Source organism: Palaemon carinicauda, chromosome 38 (genome assembly GCF_036898095.1).
Source record: "Palaemon carinicauda isolate YSFRI2023 chromosome 38, ASM3689809v2, whole genome shotgun sequence".
Taxonomy (NCBI): Eukaryota; Metazoa; Arthropoda; class Malacostraca; order Decapoda; family Palaemonidae; genus Palaemon; species Palaemon carinicauda.
This window is the reverse complement of record NC_090762.1, coordinates 39,766,040-39,784,729: the sequence shown is the minus strand read 5'-3', so window position 1 is coordinate 39,784,729 and position 18,690 is coordinate 39,766,040. Positions and strand designations below refer to the sequence as shown.

Sequence of the window (18,690 nt, the reverse complement as noted above, 5' to 3'; positions counted from 1 at the left end):
GTAGACATCCAAGAAGTCTCCTCATCCACATTTTCCCTCACTCTCGTCCCCCAAAATTGAGGAGATGCCAGGTGTCCTGATCTCAAAGGGGCGTGAGGGGGAGCGATATAATAAGTGATCAGATCGCTTTGAGTAACTCCCCTTAGAAGGGATCCAACATGAACTTCCACTCCTCATAAAAGATTCCGTTCACTCTTGGGAGCATCGAGAGTTTGTGCTTTTTGACACCAGTCTCTTCTGGCTACCAACCACCCGACAGGCAGTTAAGTTTACCTCATTAAATATTTGACAGATGTTCCTGCTTCATTGAAGTAATACTTCTATTAAAGGACTCTGATTTTTTAGTGAGAAAAATCATCATCATCATTATCTCCTATGCCTATTGATGCAAAGGGCCTCAGTTAGATTTTGCTAGTCATCTCTATCTTTAGCTTTTAAACAATACTTCTCCATTCGTCTTCTACTTCACACTTCTTAGTCCTCACCCATATAGGTCTTGGCCTTCCAACTCTTCTCGTGCCTTGTGGTGCCCGGGTGAAAGTTTGGTGAACTAATCTCTCTTGGGGAGTGCTTAGAGCACATCCAAACTATCTCCATCTACCTCTCACCATGATCTCATCCACATATGGCACTCGAGTAATCTCTCTTATAGTTTCATTTTTAATCTTGTCCTGCCATTTACCTCCCAATATTCTTCTGAGGGCTATGTTCTCAAATCTACTAAATCTGTTGGATATTTTTTCATTGTCATACTATGACTCATGTCCAGACAGTAACACTGATCTCACTTAACTGATATATATAGCCTGATTTTTATGTGTAATTTAAGGCCATTTGATTTCCAAATTTTATTTAACCTAGCCATTGTTTGAATTGCTTTTTTTACTCTTTCATTAAATTCTAATTATAAAGACTTTATAGAGATCATAGTTTCTAAATATTTAAATGATTCTACCTCATTAATCCTTTCTCCTTCCAATGATATTTCATCTTCCATTGCATATTCCGTTTATCACCATCTCTGTCTTTCATCTAGAAGAAAGTAAGGAAAATACAAATATATATTAAAAATTTTTTATATTTGGGTACCACTAATTTGGAGAAGCTTTCAAAATTAAGCTTATAAACTGTGATTATGTAACATAGAAAGCTACAATAAAATGATATTCTTCTTATATGAGACATCAAGTAGCATAATAGAATTTCCTATTGTATAGATTTGTTCTGATTTTGGTACGTTTCATTAATTCCTGAATATTAATGTTTTTTTTAATTAAAATATAGATTTACTGTGATAGCTTAATGGACCTGATCAGCATATGTTAGAAGATATTAATTTCTGTGGGTCTTTAAAGTGTTCTGCCATGTCAGATGAATCCTTAGATTTGATTTTTCTGAAAATGTATTTGTATGGAAAACTTTAACAGTCTTTGGAGGTGAATGAACATGTAGTGAAAGTAAGAAATTTTTTGTCTTCTCAAAGCTTATTAGACTTTTTCAAAATATATTGTTAGTTAGAGACCAGCAAGGAACCATAGATAAAATCAAAGATGTTCTTGAGGTCAGGTATGCCCTAGATAGGAAGTTCGGATTTTTAAAGGGAGGTTGACGAGAGGGAAGGTGGACCTTTTGAAGGGGGAATGGTATTGAAACAAGTTGTTATTTGGGGATATTAGATGAAATAATATTTTGATTTCCTATGAACAATAGATTGTGATAATATTAAAGTGTTTTTTTCTTTTAAGATTTTCAACTTCATTTTGATCAATTTCTTTGTAGATTACAATAAATTATAGTTTCAAGATAGAACGAGTACTATAGCACGAATACAGTAGTTTATTTCACAGACAGCATACAAGGTAAAATATCACTTATCCCAGTCCCACCAATGGTATAAATAACACTTCCTAAGTTCTTATAACTGAAGGATTAATTACACGATTGCATTTCTTGACAGGTCATCATGTGCATTCTGCTATTATGGTATTGTTCTCATGACTACTGAATTATTTGAGGCAAAAGGCAACTTATGCTCAATATCTGGCACAGAGGGCGTTTATACTTGTTCAGCCGACTGCCGTCCATTAAATTCTGAAGATTATTTAGATCTCTTATGGACGACACTTGCAGAATTTCCTGGTAAGATGATAATTGGTTCTTTAATATGTTATCATGTAATAGATATAACTACTGTATGTATTTTACTTAGTTTAATGCTTAATTAGGCTGCTGTTTGAAAGAGTACAAATTTCAAATAAAAAGGATAAAAGTAGAAAACAATGCCCCATGGGGATTTGGGAATGATGTAAAAATTTTTAGTTCTCTTTGCAGTCTCTGCAGTGTTTCATCAACCCAAACTGCACTGCTTTCGGCCTTTCATTCATTGTTCTGTATGGTCTCTTGTGACTTTGATGTCTGTTATTATTATCAGATACTTCAACTAGACCAGTGACTTACCTGCCTATTTGAACCAGTGAAAAATTCCCATTTGCTCCGACACTCATACAAACCTTATGCTATTTAATAAGGATTATGCTTTCGGTGAAGCTGAAACTAGCCATAAGACTTTAAGTAAGGTGGAACTACCCCACCGCTAGTTCGCAGGGTAGCTGGAGTAGTCATCCACCCTGCTCACACACACACCTGTGTTGTCTAGTCACTTTATACTCCTGGCTTGGTGAAAGTAGATGTCTTTTTCTCCTCTCCACTGTTTTTTCTAGCTGTTGACTTATTTTTTTTTTTTCCTTATTCCACACTTCAGAGTGCTTCTGTTTTCTGTAACACTCCACCTCTGCTGCTTTGTTCTAATGCTACGGCGTAGGAACAAGGCCAGGGATAGACTGGGTGCCTTCGAACTTTCCAGTTGGTAGCGATCCCTTAGAGGTGACCCCAGAAACGAGCTTCAGCCACATTTCGCAAGTAGTGCTCCACACAGACCTCCAGCTTGAACAATGATTGTTGACGGGAAGCAAAGAGCGCTGCATGGGAATCTGACTGCAGGTTTTGGTTTTTTTCCCTTCCAAGGTAAAGCCCCTCCACCTGCCATTGTTCGACAATCTTCCTGTTTGTGGGGAGAATTGCCGATAACGGCAACACCCCTTCAAAGGTTCCAACATAGCAGGAATTGGATTCGTTGTCCTGTCTTTCGTCAGGGAACTTCTTCGTGGTGAACCCAGAGAACAAGTTTCGGTTATTACTTAGGCAACACTCGATGTCAACCTTCAATTTGAGATAGAGCTTGTTGAAGGGAAGCAGAGACTGCTGCCTAGAGGCTTGCCTCCAGGTGTTGGAAGTTTCCCTTCCGAAGGGGTTGTCGCTTTTCCCCTTCATCTGTTTGGTTTCCCCTTCTGGGGACTCCTGTGGCATGAATTAGATTCTTCCATTCCTGCTCTTCTTTGGGTAATTCCTTTGGGGGGGAACCCTGGGAACAAGCTTCAGCTTTGTTCGCTGTCAGCACTTGATGTCGACCTTCAATGTGAGCGAGAGCTCGTTGAAAGGCAGAAAAGGGCTCCGCCTGTAGGTTCGTCTCCAGGTGTTGCTATATTCCCTTTCGAGGCAAATTCCCTCCACCCGCCACTTACAATTTTCCTGGATGTGGGGGGAATTGCCTGCAGTGGCAACAGGAGTTTGTTGTCTTTTCCCATCCGTGGGAAGAACTTCCTTCATCTGCTCTGTGACGCCCTTCGGTGGGGAACCCAGAGAACAAGCTTTGACTTCGTTCTCAGGCAGCACTTGATCTCAACCTTCATCTTGAGCTATAACTTGTTGAGGGGAGTTCTAGCCTCCAGGTGATGGAATTTTCCTTTCCGAGAGAAAAGTCCCTACACCATCCACTGTTTGGCAGTGTTCCTCCTTGTGTGAGGATTGTTTACAGGGGTTCCAGATGTTGGCTGTTTTTCAAGTCCGCTGGAGTCTGCCTTCACCTGTTAGGTCTCTCCTTCGGGGGACTCCTCTAGCAGGAATTAGATTCGTCCATTCCTTGTTCTCCCTCTTTGAGAGCAGTTGTCTGCACCATCGGGTGATTGTCACTGGCAGTTCACCAGCTCTCGATCATCACTCTCCAAGCAGTCATCTGGCTTACCATTCAGAGATCCAAGTTCGCCGTTTGGCAATCGCCGCCTGCAGGTTGTCGTTCGTCACGCAGTTCGCTGATCACCGATCTCCGAGCTCCACCTCACAGATCGCTGTTCGCCGCTTACCTGCTCACTGTTCGTCGATCACTGACCACACATGCATAGTTCGCCGATTACCATCTTGCCGATCTCAGATTCTCCAGCCTGTGGTTTGCCTGATCACCAGCTACTGATCTCCATTCGCCAGCTTGTTGCTCGCCGAACACTAACCTCGCAAGGTTGCAGTCCGCCAGCTCTCCGTTCGCTGTTTGACAGCTCGCCAAGCACTAGCGAGCCATTCGCCAATCTCCAGCTTACCGTTCGCCATTCGGTCATTGCCAACTTTTCGTTAGTTAGCTGATTGCCATTCTCCAGATCACAGGTCGCCGTTTGTCAGCTCATCGTTCATCAGCTCATCATTTGTCAATCTACGTTCGCCGATCACTGTTCACCAGCTCACCGTTTTTCTCCGGCTTACTAATCATCAATTGCCAAGTCGTCGTTTGCCAACTCCAACCTTCGCCAATTTGCCGAGTGCCATTTGTCATCTCGCCAATCGCTATTCTCCAAAATCACCAACTCGCCGTTTGCTAGATTGTTCTTCGTCAGCTCGCCGACCACCAAATCACTGGTTGACAACTCACCAACCACGCCATTTGCCGATCGACGTTTGCCAGCACGTCGTTCGTTGGCTCGCCGTTCGCCAACTCGCCGATGGCCAGCTTGCCGTTTGCTTGCTTGTAATTTGCTGTTCACCAACTCGTAATCGTCAATAGAATCAAGATCATCACTAGTCAGCTCTCCGCTGAGTTACTGTTAGTACCAGCATACACTTTCAACACCTTATAGTTTTTCTTTGGATAGTTGCCTTCCAGGGCAAAAGTCACTTCCGTGATGATCTGCCCTGACTGAAACCCTCACTGCATTGAAGCTTTTGCTACTCGTGAGTCTCTCTTACTCTTCAGAGAATACTCTCGTCTAGACAACATAGATCATATTCACACCTCTCTCTTTGGTTGGCGCTGCTTTGGTAGCCTTCCCTCCTGGAGTTGAGGGGTTTAGCATGTATTTCCTTCTTGGAACCTAACCCAGCTCTCTCCCTGGGGTCAACCTGCTCCTTCAGGATCAGCCTTGTTCTCTGAAAGATTTGGATGATGGTGTGATCCTAACAGTCTCGAGCTTTTCTGAGAAAGCTCCTCGATTTACTAAGATCAAAAGATTGGAGTAAATCTCATGAGATACCCAACTTCCGTATCGAATTCGGACATCCACAGACATGGTCATCAGACTGTAGAAGCTCCTGCATGTTCGCCAAGCCCGCATCCTCTCTGTGAATGCAACCTTTTCAAGAACCAGCACCCGGGATCTTCCTTTTCTCTGATTCTCTATGTGATCTAAACAAGAGATGATCCTGGTAATGAGGTTGCCAGAAAAGAATCTTATCCAATGAGTCGACCTCCTTGTTTTTCCTGGATTTGAGGCTTCCTACAGATGCATCAAAGAAAGGGGGGGGGGGCCACATACGGTACCACACGTCCTCAAGACTATGGGCAGGGCACGAATGGTACTGTTCTCTTAAATCTCCTCGAAATGCAATCTCTTCTTTCGGGAAAAATCACCTACAGTGACAGTAGAGGTTCTGTTTTATATTTTACGAGAAACACTTCCTTCACCTGTTTTGTCTCCCCTTTTGGGATTCCGTCAATGGGATTTGGAATTATCCAATCCCCCCTTCTGCAGGGGACTCCTTACTCCATCGTCTGTTCAGAGGTCTTCCTACTTTCGGGAGGGAGCAAGGATAACAACGACAGGCGTTGATCTCTTCTTCCTGTTGGAGAAAAAACATCTTTGCGTTGATCTCTTCTTCCTGTTGGAGAAAAACATCTTTCACCTGTTAGGCTCCCTTTGAGCGATTCATCCGAGGATAAATGGCTTCTCCCATACTCGCCACCGAGCAGGCCTCGTCGGCAATCTTGTCTCGTTAAGTGATTCAGCTAGCCCATCTGTTTCGCCTCGCTAGCAAGACTTATCTTCCTGAACAGACAAGTCACGCCCAGTGACACGTCTGCAACTCCCAGCGGAGAACCCATTGAGAACTTCCTTTACGACACAATCTACTGGGTCAACCACAGGTGAACATCTCTCTCAAAGCGTAGCTTTGCTGCGACCCCACGCCTGGAAACAATCCAGCTCTACCTCTCACAGGGAGTGCAACCATTTATTTTGCAACAAATTGCGAAGAGGAGGTCTGGATACTGAAGTATTCTTCGGCTTTGGTTTCCCAGACCAGGGGACCATTTTTTTCTGCGGTGAGGATCGTGTAAGGGTTGTCTGTCCTCCGGAGGGCACTATTCCAGTAATAATTCTTTAATTATGCCATCAGGAAGAAGGCCGCTCCGGGTCTCAGGCGATGGGAGTCCACTGCTCGTCCCTTGAGCATCTCCTCCAGATTGAAAAGCTAAACCTTTCTTCCACGTCACCATCGTTGCTCTTCATCCAGAGTTTGAGCCTACCTTCCCACAGTCGGGTAATAAAATCCCTCCACGGGGCATGGTTTGCTTCCTTCAGTCCCAGGTGTGCCCCCTGATGAAGCAATTTCTCAAGAGAGCAGATATTCACCTGATCCTGAGGACAGGTCTCCCCGAATGTTACCCTCGGCCAAAAGAGTTGGCGTACCTTATGACTTCTATCCAGACAACTCGGACCCCAGGTTCAAGCGCTTCAGTCTGAAATTCATTCATAGCATGATCATTTGTCTGCATCAATGATGATTGGGCCAGGGATTAACTTGAGGCTCTACCTCGAGAAAGATACAATAGCTCGCCCCGAGAGTTTGGCACGATTAGCCAACCCAGGGAAGAACACGTTCTTAACTTGGATCCACAAGGTCTTGGACCGGACATTGAATCCTTATTCTTCTCCTCATAGAGGTGACCTAGAGTTCATAACGTTCAGGGTAGGAATACATCCCTAAGTTTGCAAACAATTACTCTGTGATGCCGGCCATGCTAGTGGCGGGGTGAGAGTGCGAAGGACCTTCAGCTCCCACTTCCTGCAAGATGTGACCTACAGGAATATGGAGACACTCTCCATTGTCCCTGTGGTGGTTACACAATAAATGGTTTATAATAGCTGGAGCTCCTTAATGGACAAGTAGCAGATGGGAAGGGCAAAGTTAACCAGGGATATGCCTGGGATGATTAACAAAGAATATCTGGCTCTTTCTTTCATTTTCCCCCCTATGGGGCAACAGCTCCTATGGTACTCTGTAAAGCTGACCTCCACTATCTGCAGGTATAACCTTTCCCTTGTGTAAACTTGTATAGATAGATAAAATTATTGCGTCTCCATACATCCTGGGGAAGTGGGATTGGGTAACGTCTCTGGTTACTTCTAAGATTCCTACGTTTCTGAGAATGTTTTCCTGAGACTTAGTCACACTGCCAGTATCACACATTCACCAAAATTGTTCAGGCTGCTAACTGTGATTTGCACGTCTAGTGTAGTGAGGTGTTAGGGTTTCTCTGTTACGTGCAGAGCACGTACAGGAAACTCTCGGGTCAAAGACCAGCCAGTTTGTCCGGACTTCCACCCTCCTAAGGGTTGAGTCATCCCTATTAAATAGCGTAAGGTTTGTATGAATGTCGGATCAAAGGACAAATTCGAAAGTAATTTGTATTTTTCCTAACATACACAAACTTGGAGCTATTCATACAAATAGGCTCACCATCACCTATCCCCTAAGAATTCCTGCCTGCAATAAAGTGACTAGACAACACAGCTGTGTGTGTGAGCGGGATGGCAGGCTATTTCCCGCTAACTAACAATGGAGTAGTTCTTATGGCTAGTTTCTGCTTTGCCGAAAGTACAGTCCTTATCAAATAGCTCCAGGTTTGTATTATTACTATTATTATTATTATTATTATTATTATTAGCCAAGCTACAACCCTAGTTGGAAAAGCAAGATGCTATAAGCCCAAGGGATCCAATAAGGAAAAATAGCCCATTGAGGAAAGGAAATAAATAAATGATGAGAACTAATTAACAGTAAATCATTCTAAAAACAGTAACTATGTCAAAACAGATATTGTATGTCATATATAAACTATTAAAAATGTCAAAAACCTATATGTCATATATAAACTATAAAAAGACTCATGTCAGCCTGGTCAACATAAATCATTTGCTCCAACATTGAACTTTTGAAGTTCTACTGATTCAACTACCCAATTAGGAAGATCATTCCACAACTTGGTAACAGCTGGAATAAAACTTCTAGAATACTGTGTAGTATTGAGCCTCATGACGGAGAACGCCTGGCTATTAGCGGAGAACGCCTGGCTATTAGAATTAACTGCCTGCCTAGTATTACGAACAGGATAGAATTGTCCAGGGAGATCTGGATGTAAAGGATGGTCAGGGTAAAAATCTTATGCAACATGCATACACGGGTAATATATGTATGTATGTTTTAAGCTCAGGATGAGTCAAGACTAAGACAGAAGGTTGTTAGTTATCTCCTTAAACCAAATTTGAGAATATTTTTTTTTCTTTTATCATTTGTACCCTACAAATCACCATAAGTCCCTAACTTCACTGGCAAGTAAGCTCATAAAATCTTCCTATAGTCTTTTGAAGACTTGATGATTCAAATATACCAATAAATCGATGGATAATAGAGAGCTAAGAATCATGTGATAGCAAAAAATGATAAGGAAAGAGCCAGGCACATAAAAAACCATATGAACATTCATGCTTTCCTATCCTCAAAAAGAGATTATAATTTTTAGGCTGGTATAACAGATTTTTGTTACATAAAAGAGTTCCTTACTAACTAAATTCAGATTTAAGGGGACCATCCGGTATGTCTTGCATTTTTTTTTTTCAAATTATTCAAAATACACCATTTCTATATATGTTTTAGACATACATAATATATTCATTATAGAAAAATTTCAATTGAGCGAAAACTTTTTGATTTATTAACAAAAATCATGATTTAAAAAAAATAATCAGTTACATTTTTCTCCAGTAATATGACACCAATTGCATTGAAAATCATACCATCAAAACTTCTTTATAAACCAAATAATTCTGTGTGACAGATTTTTTATTTTTATTTTTATATGAATTTTTTCTTAATTTTCTTCATCTAGATGCAATATAATCATAAAAAAAGAATAAAAGGAAAATAATTCTATCACACAAAATTATGGAATTTTTGTTTTTCTTTTCAATGATATGTTTCTCTCTAAAATTTAACAATAAATAAGCAAGAAAAATGTACCGAAGTGTGAGTAAGTGTGTTTTTGAGTTATGAGCTCCCAAAGTTTTTGTTATAAATTTTAGCTTGTTTTCTTAGAAAAATCAAAATAACATTATTATGATTACCTTACTTTGTACTTTTATTGTTTATTCCTCCATGAAGGCTCCCTAAATGACCTATTTAAACCCTACGTTTACTAATACACTTCGTGTGAGGGTGTTATGAGTTACCAGCGGCCCCTCATTATTGCCAAAGTTTTAGTTAGAATGTTCCAGCTTTGTATTCTTTTTCCTGTTTCCCTCTCCTCTTGATTCTTTTTTGTTGCTCTCTGCTTACTCTTTGTTCTTTCTTTGACCTTGGGTAACATTGGCCTTGCTATAGAGTTCACAAGGACTTTGTGAAAACACAATGTACATACGAACTGCAAGTAAACAAACACACATGCATCATAACTTCTATTCGTCTTCGGAAACTCTGGCTGGTCTTCTCGTAGATCGTAGTTTGGATTCGCCTACCCGCTACCCAAGCCTTCCATATCTGCCAGACGTACAAGATTTCAAAACATAAGTGAGAAAATCGCTATATATATGCAAAAATAACACGCCAAGACGATTCTGTAAAACTCAGTCGTGTAGACATGCAGTAAGGATGACGTCATCATTTAAAGACCGCTTTATCTTCATTATTTGTAAAAAATAATTGGCTGAAACTTCTGGAGAGCATGTACGACAAGTTTCTGCATACATAGAAATAATAAAACAATTTTTTATTTTTTAAAGTTATGTCAAACACCATAGCAGACGGTCCCCTTAAAAGTTTACTTACTTTGCAGTAATGTAAATATTATAAAATAAGTGGACAATACTGAGATATGTAAGGTGACCATAGAAAATAACATTTGACGTATCATAAGTAGATAGGCCAATTAGTCATTCATGTAATCCCCCCTATACTGCCAAAATATGTTCATATTTAAGAATACAAATCTACAATTAAGTTCTTATTCAGCTTTTGTCTATTTAGTTGTGGTATGTAATAAAATAGTATATAATTTGGTAGAATTGTTCTTGTCATGTATAATTATTAAAGAATAAGATAACATTGTAATGGTATAAAAAAAGAAACTAGAGGGGCATTCAGTAGCGCAGACCTCTGCCGCTGCAGCTTATTTCTCGACCTTTTGCTCAACCTTAACCTTAACATGTACTAATTGCCGTGGATTTTCATACACTTAAATATGAACCAAGTTTAAAGTCTCCAAACTTATGACTGATTACGTGAATTTGACATTTTGCTTGACCGTGACCTTGACCTTCCAAAATTTAATCATTTCCAGCTATTAACATAACAGTTAATCCCTACAAGTTTCATTACTCTATGATTAAAATCGTGGCCAGGAAGCTGTTCATAAAGAAACACACACGCACAAACATGGATGAAAACATAACCTCCTTCCATCTTCTTTGACGAAGGTAATTACTTAGTCATAAGTCATGTCATTAAATAATAATACTGAATGAAGTTGAGCTTTTTTTTTTTTTAAATTATAATTAGATGACTTTCAGCTCTCCAGATGATTGATCGATTTGTACCCCCATGAACTGAAATTCAGATATTGGAACTTCCTTATTTTGATGTGCATTTTTGCCATTTTTTTCCAGGACGTTCCTTTTGGTATTATAATATTTTATAGTTCTTTTCATAGGTTAGGGTATTTTTATTCACCCTTTTATTGTACGAGATGATATATTTACTTATTTTTGTTGGTTTTCAGGAATTTTCTTCACTATATTAGTTATTGAAAGGCTTGGAAGGAAAAAAACAATGGCCCTTGAGTTTATCATCTTTGTAGTCTCCATTATATTTTTATTCATCTGTACTTCAAAGTAAGTAACTTTTGTTCTTCTATGTGGAAAATATTTACTTACTTTCAATAGTTTTCTTTATGTAAGGAAAGCAATTGATTAGGTTTTTATGATTCCAACCTATAGTTTAGTCATTCTAGATATAGTCTTATCATCTGAGTACTCAAAAAATTTTATCAGCTATGTATATATATTGTGCATACTGCAGGATTAAGAATGGAAAAGTCTTTGCCTCAAATTTAAGTAGTTTTAGAGAAAGAGGAAGGGAGAAAGGGAAGAGTAATATATTCAAATGACACCATTGGTAAATTATTAAGCCAAATTCTTCTTAGCTTTAAATAAAACTTAAGAGTCAAAAACTATACAGCCAAAGTATTGAACAGAGTATATCCAGCCACGATACTGAAAAAAAATTGGTGAAATTAAATTCAATTTGATTTAAAGAAGAGCCAGAAGACAGTAACTGTTTTATTTTTCATAAACTTTTATGAGGGGCTAAATAATCATTATTATTGAAGAGCTTAACTAGTCTAATTAGTTATAATTGTTCCGTAACCGAAATACAAACCACGCTATTTAAATGGGGGTATTACTTTCGGCGTAGCTGAAATGGCGAGCCATTAGATTTTTAACGAGGGTTAACTACCTCCATGCTAGTTAGCGAGGGGGTAGGGGGAGGGGTAGCTAGCTACCCCTAACCCCCCCACACACCGGTGAACTGATTCGCTTCGCTTTTGGCTCGGGGGGTGGGCAGACGTTTCTGCTCCCGCCCTCGCTTAGCAGCCATTAATGTTTTGTCTTTACAGTACTTAATTACTTACTTTTCTTATACTTAATATATATATAAACATTCTTTATGTGCTGTGTGTGTAGTGGACGACATCGTCACCGCGTAGTCCCAGGCCACCGCGGTTGCACTTCTTGGGGAACGGTCTCTTGGTCCTTCGGTCGTTCCTTCGGCTTCCGATATTTGGCCGCCATGGGGAATCATCATCGCTGGACTTTCTCCTTTCATCTGTTTTCTCCGCTGTTCCTCCTTCCCTGCGGGAAACTTGGCCTCTCAGCGAAAGGAACGTGGGAGTTTAGATTGACTACAGTCCCTCTCTCTCTCTACTCGGGGTCGTTCACCCTTTTACTACTACTACGTACTATTACGGTAGCTTCTTTCCCGTCGCGGGTTGAGTTGCTATTCCGTTTATTTGTCTCAATTATTTTCAATAAATCTAATTGTATTTGTTTACTTTTCAGCTTCTGTAAAGAGTGTTCAGTTGTTCTTACTTTGTGAACATTCTTAAATGAATTATATATTTATAATTCTGTTATAATTCTGTTTTTGTTACAGTTCTCTGCCCTCCCCCTTCTCCCGTGAATGTCAGCGGGGGAGGAGGGCGCATACTTGATTTGTAATTCTTATGTTTTATTCCCTCGGGGTTTGTCTGCGGAGTTCCTCCCGGGGAATTTTTGTTAGCTAATTATTTATTTTATTTTTTCCAATAATGATCTGGTTTCTTCGTTTGCTTATGTGCCAACGAAGCAGAGCTGCCCTGTTTGTGCCTTGGTAGTCTGCTGTTGCGGCCGCCTCTCTAGGACATTGTCATGGGCGTGTTCCCTTCTCTTAGAAGTTCTCCCATGACAACTGTCAGCTCTTTAGTTCATCTTAGAACGCTCAGGAGGTTCGCCTCCAGGGGTGGGTAACTTCCCTTCCGAGGGAGGTTTCCTTCCCAGGTATGAGTTTTTTACCCCTACAGGGGGGGAATTTCTCTTACCTTAATCATTCCTGGATGGTTTTTTCTTGGTCCTTGGGCGGTTATGCTCTTGGTGCTGAGCGACCGCTCTTGTAACCATGCTCAAGGGGCTGAGCGGTTGCAAGACCGGACCATGGAATTTCGTGCGACTATGCTCCTGGGGCTGAGCGGTTGCTCTTAAGTACTCCTCTGCAGAGGTTTTCTCCTTAGGTCAGCTTGCTGATCCAACGGCCCTATAGGGCGCCATCATTAGTGTCTTCTAGTCTCTTCTATGAAGTGTTCACCTCTCTCGTTCGCGAGAGAGACCACTCATAGAGACTCCTCTTCAGAAGACTGTTCCTGTTCAGACCAGCCAGCGGTTCGGGACCTCTCCGCAGTTCGCCATCTCCTAGTCCTGCTGACCTGCCGTCTCCGTTCCTGGCTGCTGATGCTGTGGGCGCCTATGCACCCCGTTATCCAACGGGCACCGGTCTCTTCGGGGCAAGGGGCTTTCTCACACTGTGAGTAAGCCCCCTAAGTGCCAGGTATCGTCCTGCGCTCCAACGTTTTCCTGCACGCAAGCGCTCGCCTACTATTCCTGCTGTACCAGAGGAATCCTGTTCCAGTCCTGATCGTCCCAGTCCTGGATCGTCCCAGTCCCGGATTGTCCTTCATCTTAGCGCGCTCGTGAACGCCGACGATCTTCTTACGCGCTAGCGCTGACAATCTTCGTGCGCTAGCGCCGACGACCTTCTCGCGCAAATGCCAACGATCTTCTTATGACCGCAAGCGCCGACGATCTTCTTTACGAGCGAGCGCTGATTACACGCTAGCGCTGACGATCTTCTTACGCGCGCAAGCGCCAACGATTTTTGTTTATGCACTAGCGCCGACGATCTTCGTTCCTGCGCTAGCGCCGACGATCTTCTTTTACGCGCTAGCGCCGACGGTCTTCGTTCATGCGCTAGCGCCGACGATCTTCGTTCATGCGCTAGCGCCGACGATCTTCTTTTACGCGCTAGCGCCGACGATCTTCTCACGCACGCAAGCGCCAACAATCTTCTTACGCGCGCAAGCGCCGACGATCTTCTCACGCGCGCAAGCGCCAACGATCTTCTCTCATGAGCGAGCGCTGACGATCTTCTCTCATGAGCGAGCGCTGACGATCTTCTTACGTACGCAAGAGCTGACGATTGTTAAGCTCTGATGATCTTCTTGGCAAACGATCTTCTTTGTCACGCTAGCGCTGACGATCTTCCTACGCACGTAAGCTCCGACGATTGTCCGCGCTCAGGCTCTTATGGTTCCCCGCGCCAACGATCTTCTTACGCTCGCAAGCGCCGACGATCTTCTTACACGCGCAAGCGCCGACGATCTTCTTTCGCGCGCAAACGCCGACGATCTTCTTTCGCGCGCAAACGCCGACGATCTTCTTTCACACGCAAACGCCGACGATCTTTAGCGCTGTTGATCTTCTTTCACGCACAAGCACCGACGATCTTCAAGTGCCAACAACCTCGTACGCGTGCGCGCTGACAGCCGCGCCCACGCGCCGACATTTTTCACAGGCTCTTCAATCTGATTCCTGCTCACCCAATGATGTCCCGCCCGCGTGCTGGCGCGAGAATGTTTTCAACGGTTTCTCGCTCGCAACCCCTGGATTTTTTCCCATCGTGCGAAAGCCAGCGTCTCTCGCTTGCGACCCCTGGGGTTTTCCCATTGCGCGAGAACCAGCGCTCCCTCTACCAAGGTGAGACCTTCTCTCACCGCACCAATGGGAGAAACCCCACCCCGAGCAGGAGGATCGTCCCGTGTTAGGGAGATAAGAACCCTCAGACTTCTTAGTTGGAGTTACGTATCCCTCCTAGGAGGGAATGGAAGGACTCTTTAAGAGTTCCCCCAAGTAGTGCCTTGGGTACAAGTGACTCTGCTGCCAGTTCACCAGGAGGAGAGCAGCATGATTCAGAGCACCTCCCTGTGGAAGAGCCTTCGAGGGGAGTCTTTCTTGAGAGACTCTCTAGCCGGCAGGTGACATTCTCAATAACAGAGTTCCTGAGTCAGGAAAAGGTTGCGATTTTGCCATACAGGCCACTTCGTGGCTGGATGTCTGGCTAGCGTCTCTGGGCATCCTGTTGCGACCCGAGGATTTGTCCAAAGATAGCATCAGGAAGCCCTGGAGACCTTCCTCCTCTCGGACACACGTACCATCGAGTTTCTGGCCCACCAAGTTTCGAACTTGTGGGCAAACTTGATCTTGAAACAACGTGATGCGGTAGCCGAGAGGTTCCACTTGAAGGTTCCAGCCGTGGATACCTGTAGGCTCAGACACACTTCCATCTTGGGAAAGTCTGTTTGAGCCCAAGGGTACGGAACAGGCAGCTGAGAGGTGGAAGAAATCAAACCACGATTCTCTTCTCCAAAGGGCTCTTACATATAAGTGCTACAACCTCCAGCACCTCAACAACAACCTCGCCAATCCAAGACGACGAAACCGGTAGCGGCAGCAAAGACGAACGTGTCCAACCAGTAGCCCTTTCCTGTCAGAGACAAGGAGGGCGTGAAGTCCTTCAGGGAAGTCAAGAATCCTAGAGGGAGTGGCCAGGACCGCGAGCACTAGGATTGGCAATCCCCCTGCATGTCTACCAGTGGGGGATGCCGGCAAGTTGCGCATTCAGGTGGCAGCAACTCGAGTCCGATTCCTGGACGATCTCCGTGATCAGTCAGGAACATCGCGTCCCGTTCTTAACGTCTCTTCCGCCCATGACAGCGAATCCAGTAGCGTTGAGCTCCTATGCCATGGGATGGGTAAAGGGGCTAGCCCTTAGGGCAGGATTCGAGACCATGCTCAAGAAGAATGCTCTCCAGCAGGTCGACGATGGATTCCCAGGCTCCTTCAGTCGACCCTTTCTCGTAAAGAAGGCGTCTGGAGGCTGGAGGCCCGTCATCGGCCTCGCATCTCTGAACAAGTTTGTCAAACAAACTCCGTTCAGCATGGAGACAGCAGACACGGTCAGACTTGCAGTGGGACCACAAGAGTTCATGTGTACACTGGATCGGAAGGACGCATACTTCGAGATCCCAATCCATCTGTCTTCCAGGAAGTACTTTAGGTTCAGCCTAGACAACAAGATCCACCAGTTCAAGGGGCTGTGTGTGTGGTCTCTCCACAGCACCTCAGGTATTCACCAGAGTGTTCACCCTGACATCTTCATGAGCACACAGGATCGGCATCCTGTCTCCTCCGCTATCTGGACGACTGGCTGATCCTGGCAGACTCGGAGTCGACCCTTCTTTGACACCAAGACAAGCTTCTGGGACGTTGCCAAGATCTAGGGATCATGGTTAATCCCGAGAAGTCTTCTCTGCCTCCATTTCTACAATTGGTATATCTAGGCATGATATTGGACACCAATCTCCACAGAGCCTTTCCATCAGACGACAGGATAACAAGACTGAGGAGGGTCACAGATCCTTTCCTCGGACGAGAAGAGCTTCCAGCCCAATCGTGGTTCCTCCCCTACGGCACTTTTTCCCCCTTGTCCCGTCTGGTTCCATATGGCCGCCCCAGGATGAGATCCCTGTAATGGCGACTCAAGTCCCGGTGCAATCAAGGACACGATTCCCCAGACTTTCTGGTCCCTATGGGTTCGGCAGAACGGACGGATCTTCAGTGGTGGGGGACGAAGCTAACCTTCGAAGGGGAGTGGATCTTCTCGTCCTCCCCTCAGATTTAATGCTGTCTTCGGACGCTTCAAAAATAGGGGTGGGGGGGCCCACGTTCTGAACCACAGGATCTCAGGCCTCTGGTCAGAACCAGTTAAGTGCCTCCACTTAAATCTGCTAGAATGAAGGCCGTATATCTGGCACTTCAAAAATTCCAACAGATCCTGGCGACTCATTCCGTGGTGGTTGTGAGCGACAACACCACGGTAGTGGCTTATATCAATAAACAGGGAGGTACCTTTTCACTACAGCTATCCCATCTTGCAGTAGAGATACTGAGATGGACCGAAGTCCACTTGGTTCCACTATCGGCTCGCTTCATTCCGGACAAGAGGAATGTGCTCGCTGACAGTCTGAGCAGAGCATTGCAGATAGTGAGTACCGAGTGATCTTGGGATCCGCTAGTAGCCAACAGACTTTGTGGGGTTCCCCGACGGTGGACCTGTTCGTGACAGACTTGAACTTTAAGCTTTGGCTGCACTGTTCCCCAGTCCCGGACCCCAAGGCACTCTGACAAGATACCTTCCAACAACGATGGGACAACATCGACGTTTATGTCTTCCCACCGTTCGGTCTGATGAGAAGGGTACTCAACAAGACCAGACTATCGGTCAACCTGTCAATGACCTCAGTAGCTCCGCTATGGCATCATGCAGAGTGGTTCCTGGACCTTCTGCATCTCCTGACGGAACTCCCGAGAGATCTTCCTCCATGACACGAGCTACTAAAACAACCACGCTCAACATCTTCCACAAAGCCATGGCATCGCTTCGGCTTCTTGCCTGGAGACTATCCAGCATCTCCTCAGAGAGAGAGGCGGAAAGGATGTCTCGACACCTGCGAAAGTCATCTGCAGGGGTCTACCTGGCGAAGTGGAGAGTCTTCTGTGGTTGATGTCTTGGAAGGTGTATCTCTCGTCTCGATGCCACTATCCCAGCAATAGCGGAGTTTCTTGGATATTTGCGGGAAGAAATGCGCCTTTCGGCCTCAGCGGTGAAGGCTAGCGCTCAGCCTTAAGCTGGCCTTCAGGCTGAAAAGAATACACTTTTCTTTCCTCGCTGGAACTTTCTTTGCTCATACGAAGCTACGAACTTACCTGCCCTCAGTCGGAAGTGAGACCTCCTCCATGGAACGTGGTTTCTGTTCTCAGGGCTCTTAAGAGACCTCCGTTCGAACCATTACGCCAGGCTTCTGCTCGACACCTGACTTGGAAGACGGTGTTCCTGCTCGCTTTAGCTTCAGCCAAGCGTGTCAGTGAACTTCATGGTCTCTCTTGCGACATCACCCATTCAAGTGGATGGGGAGAGGTAACGTTCAGGTTCGTCCCTGAGTTTGCAGCTAAGACTCAAAACCCTGGAGTTCCGGACCCGCGGTTTGACTCCTTCAGGGTTTCGAGTCTCCGTTCTGTAACAGATGACCCAGACCTTCTCCTACTATGCCCAGTAAGGAGTCTGAGGTGTTATCTTAAAAGAACAGCTGCAGTTCGTCCTCGCGTGCAAGCCCTGGTTGTGAGCACAGGAAGGACGAAGAGGAGGGTCACCAAGAATACCATCTCAGCTTGGATTCGAAGGCTCATCCTTCATGCCCTGAATCCGGACCCTCCTCCGTCACGTCGCCCTAGAGGCTTCTCAACATCCCTGGCATTCAAGAGAAACTTCTTGAGCTGGGGTCTGGAAGCGTCAAACGACCTTCACAGTCCACTACCTGCAGGACGTGACCCACAGGAGCCTCGATACGTTTTCCATCGGCTCTGTGGTGGCTACGCATCAGCTGGTCTAACCTCAGGCTCCTTAATGGACAGGTAGCAGAAGGTTGAGGGCATTGTTACCCGGTTTTAGACTGCATGAATGAAAAAGTATGTCTGGCCCTTACTCTTTCCTTCATCCTCCCCTCTCTTGGGGAAAGCAGCATCCTGGGTTCTCTGCATAGCTGACCTCAAACCACTGCAGGTAAACCATGCTTCCTTGTGTTCCTAGTATAATATATTACTGTCGCGTCCC

The 18,690-nt window shown here is 44.3% G+C and overlaps 1 protein-coding gene across 3 annotated transcripts in view; it reads left to right on the top strand.

The window, feature by feature from the left end:
• LOC137630572 (synaptic vesicle 2-related protein) overlaps positions 1-18,690 on the top strand; it is a 115,644-nt gene that overhangs the window by 84,593 nt on the left and 12,361 nt on the right. For all 3 annotated transcript variants that reach the window (XR_011041734.1, XM_068362105.1, XM_068362106.1), the window contains exons 10-11: positions 1,958-2,139; positions 11,153-11,264. Coding sequence is in view for 2 of the 3 variants with exons in the window: in XM_068362105.1 (XP_068218206.1) it covers positions 1,958-2,139; positions 11,153-11,264 (294 nt within the window). In the remaining variant the exon portion in view is untranslated. The remainder of the gene's footprint in view (positions 1-1,957; positions 2,140-11,152; positions 11,265-18,690) is intronic.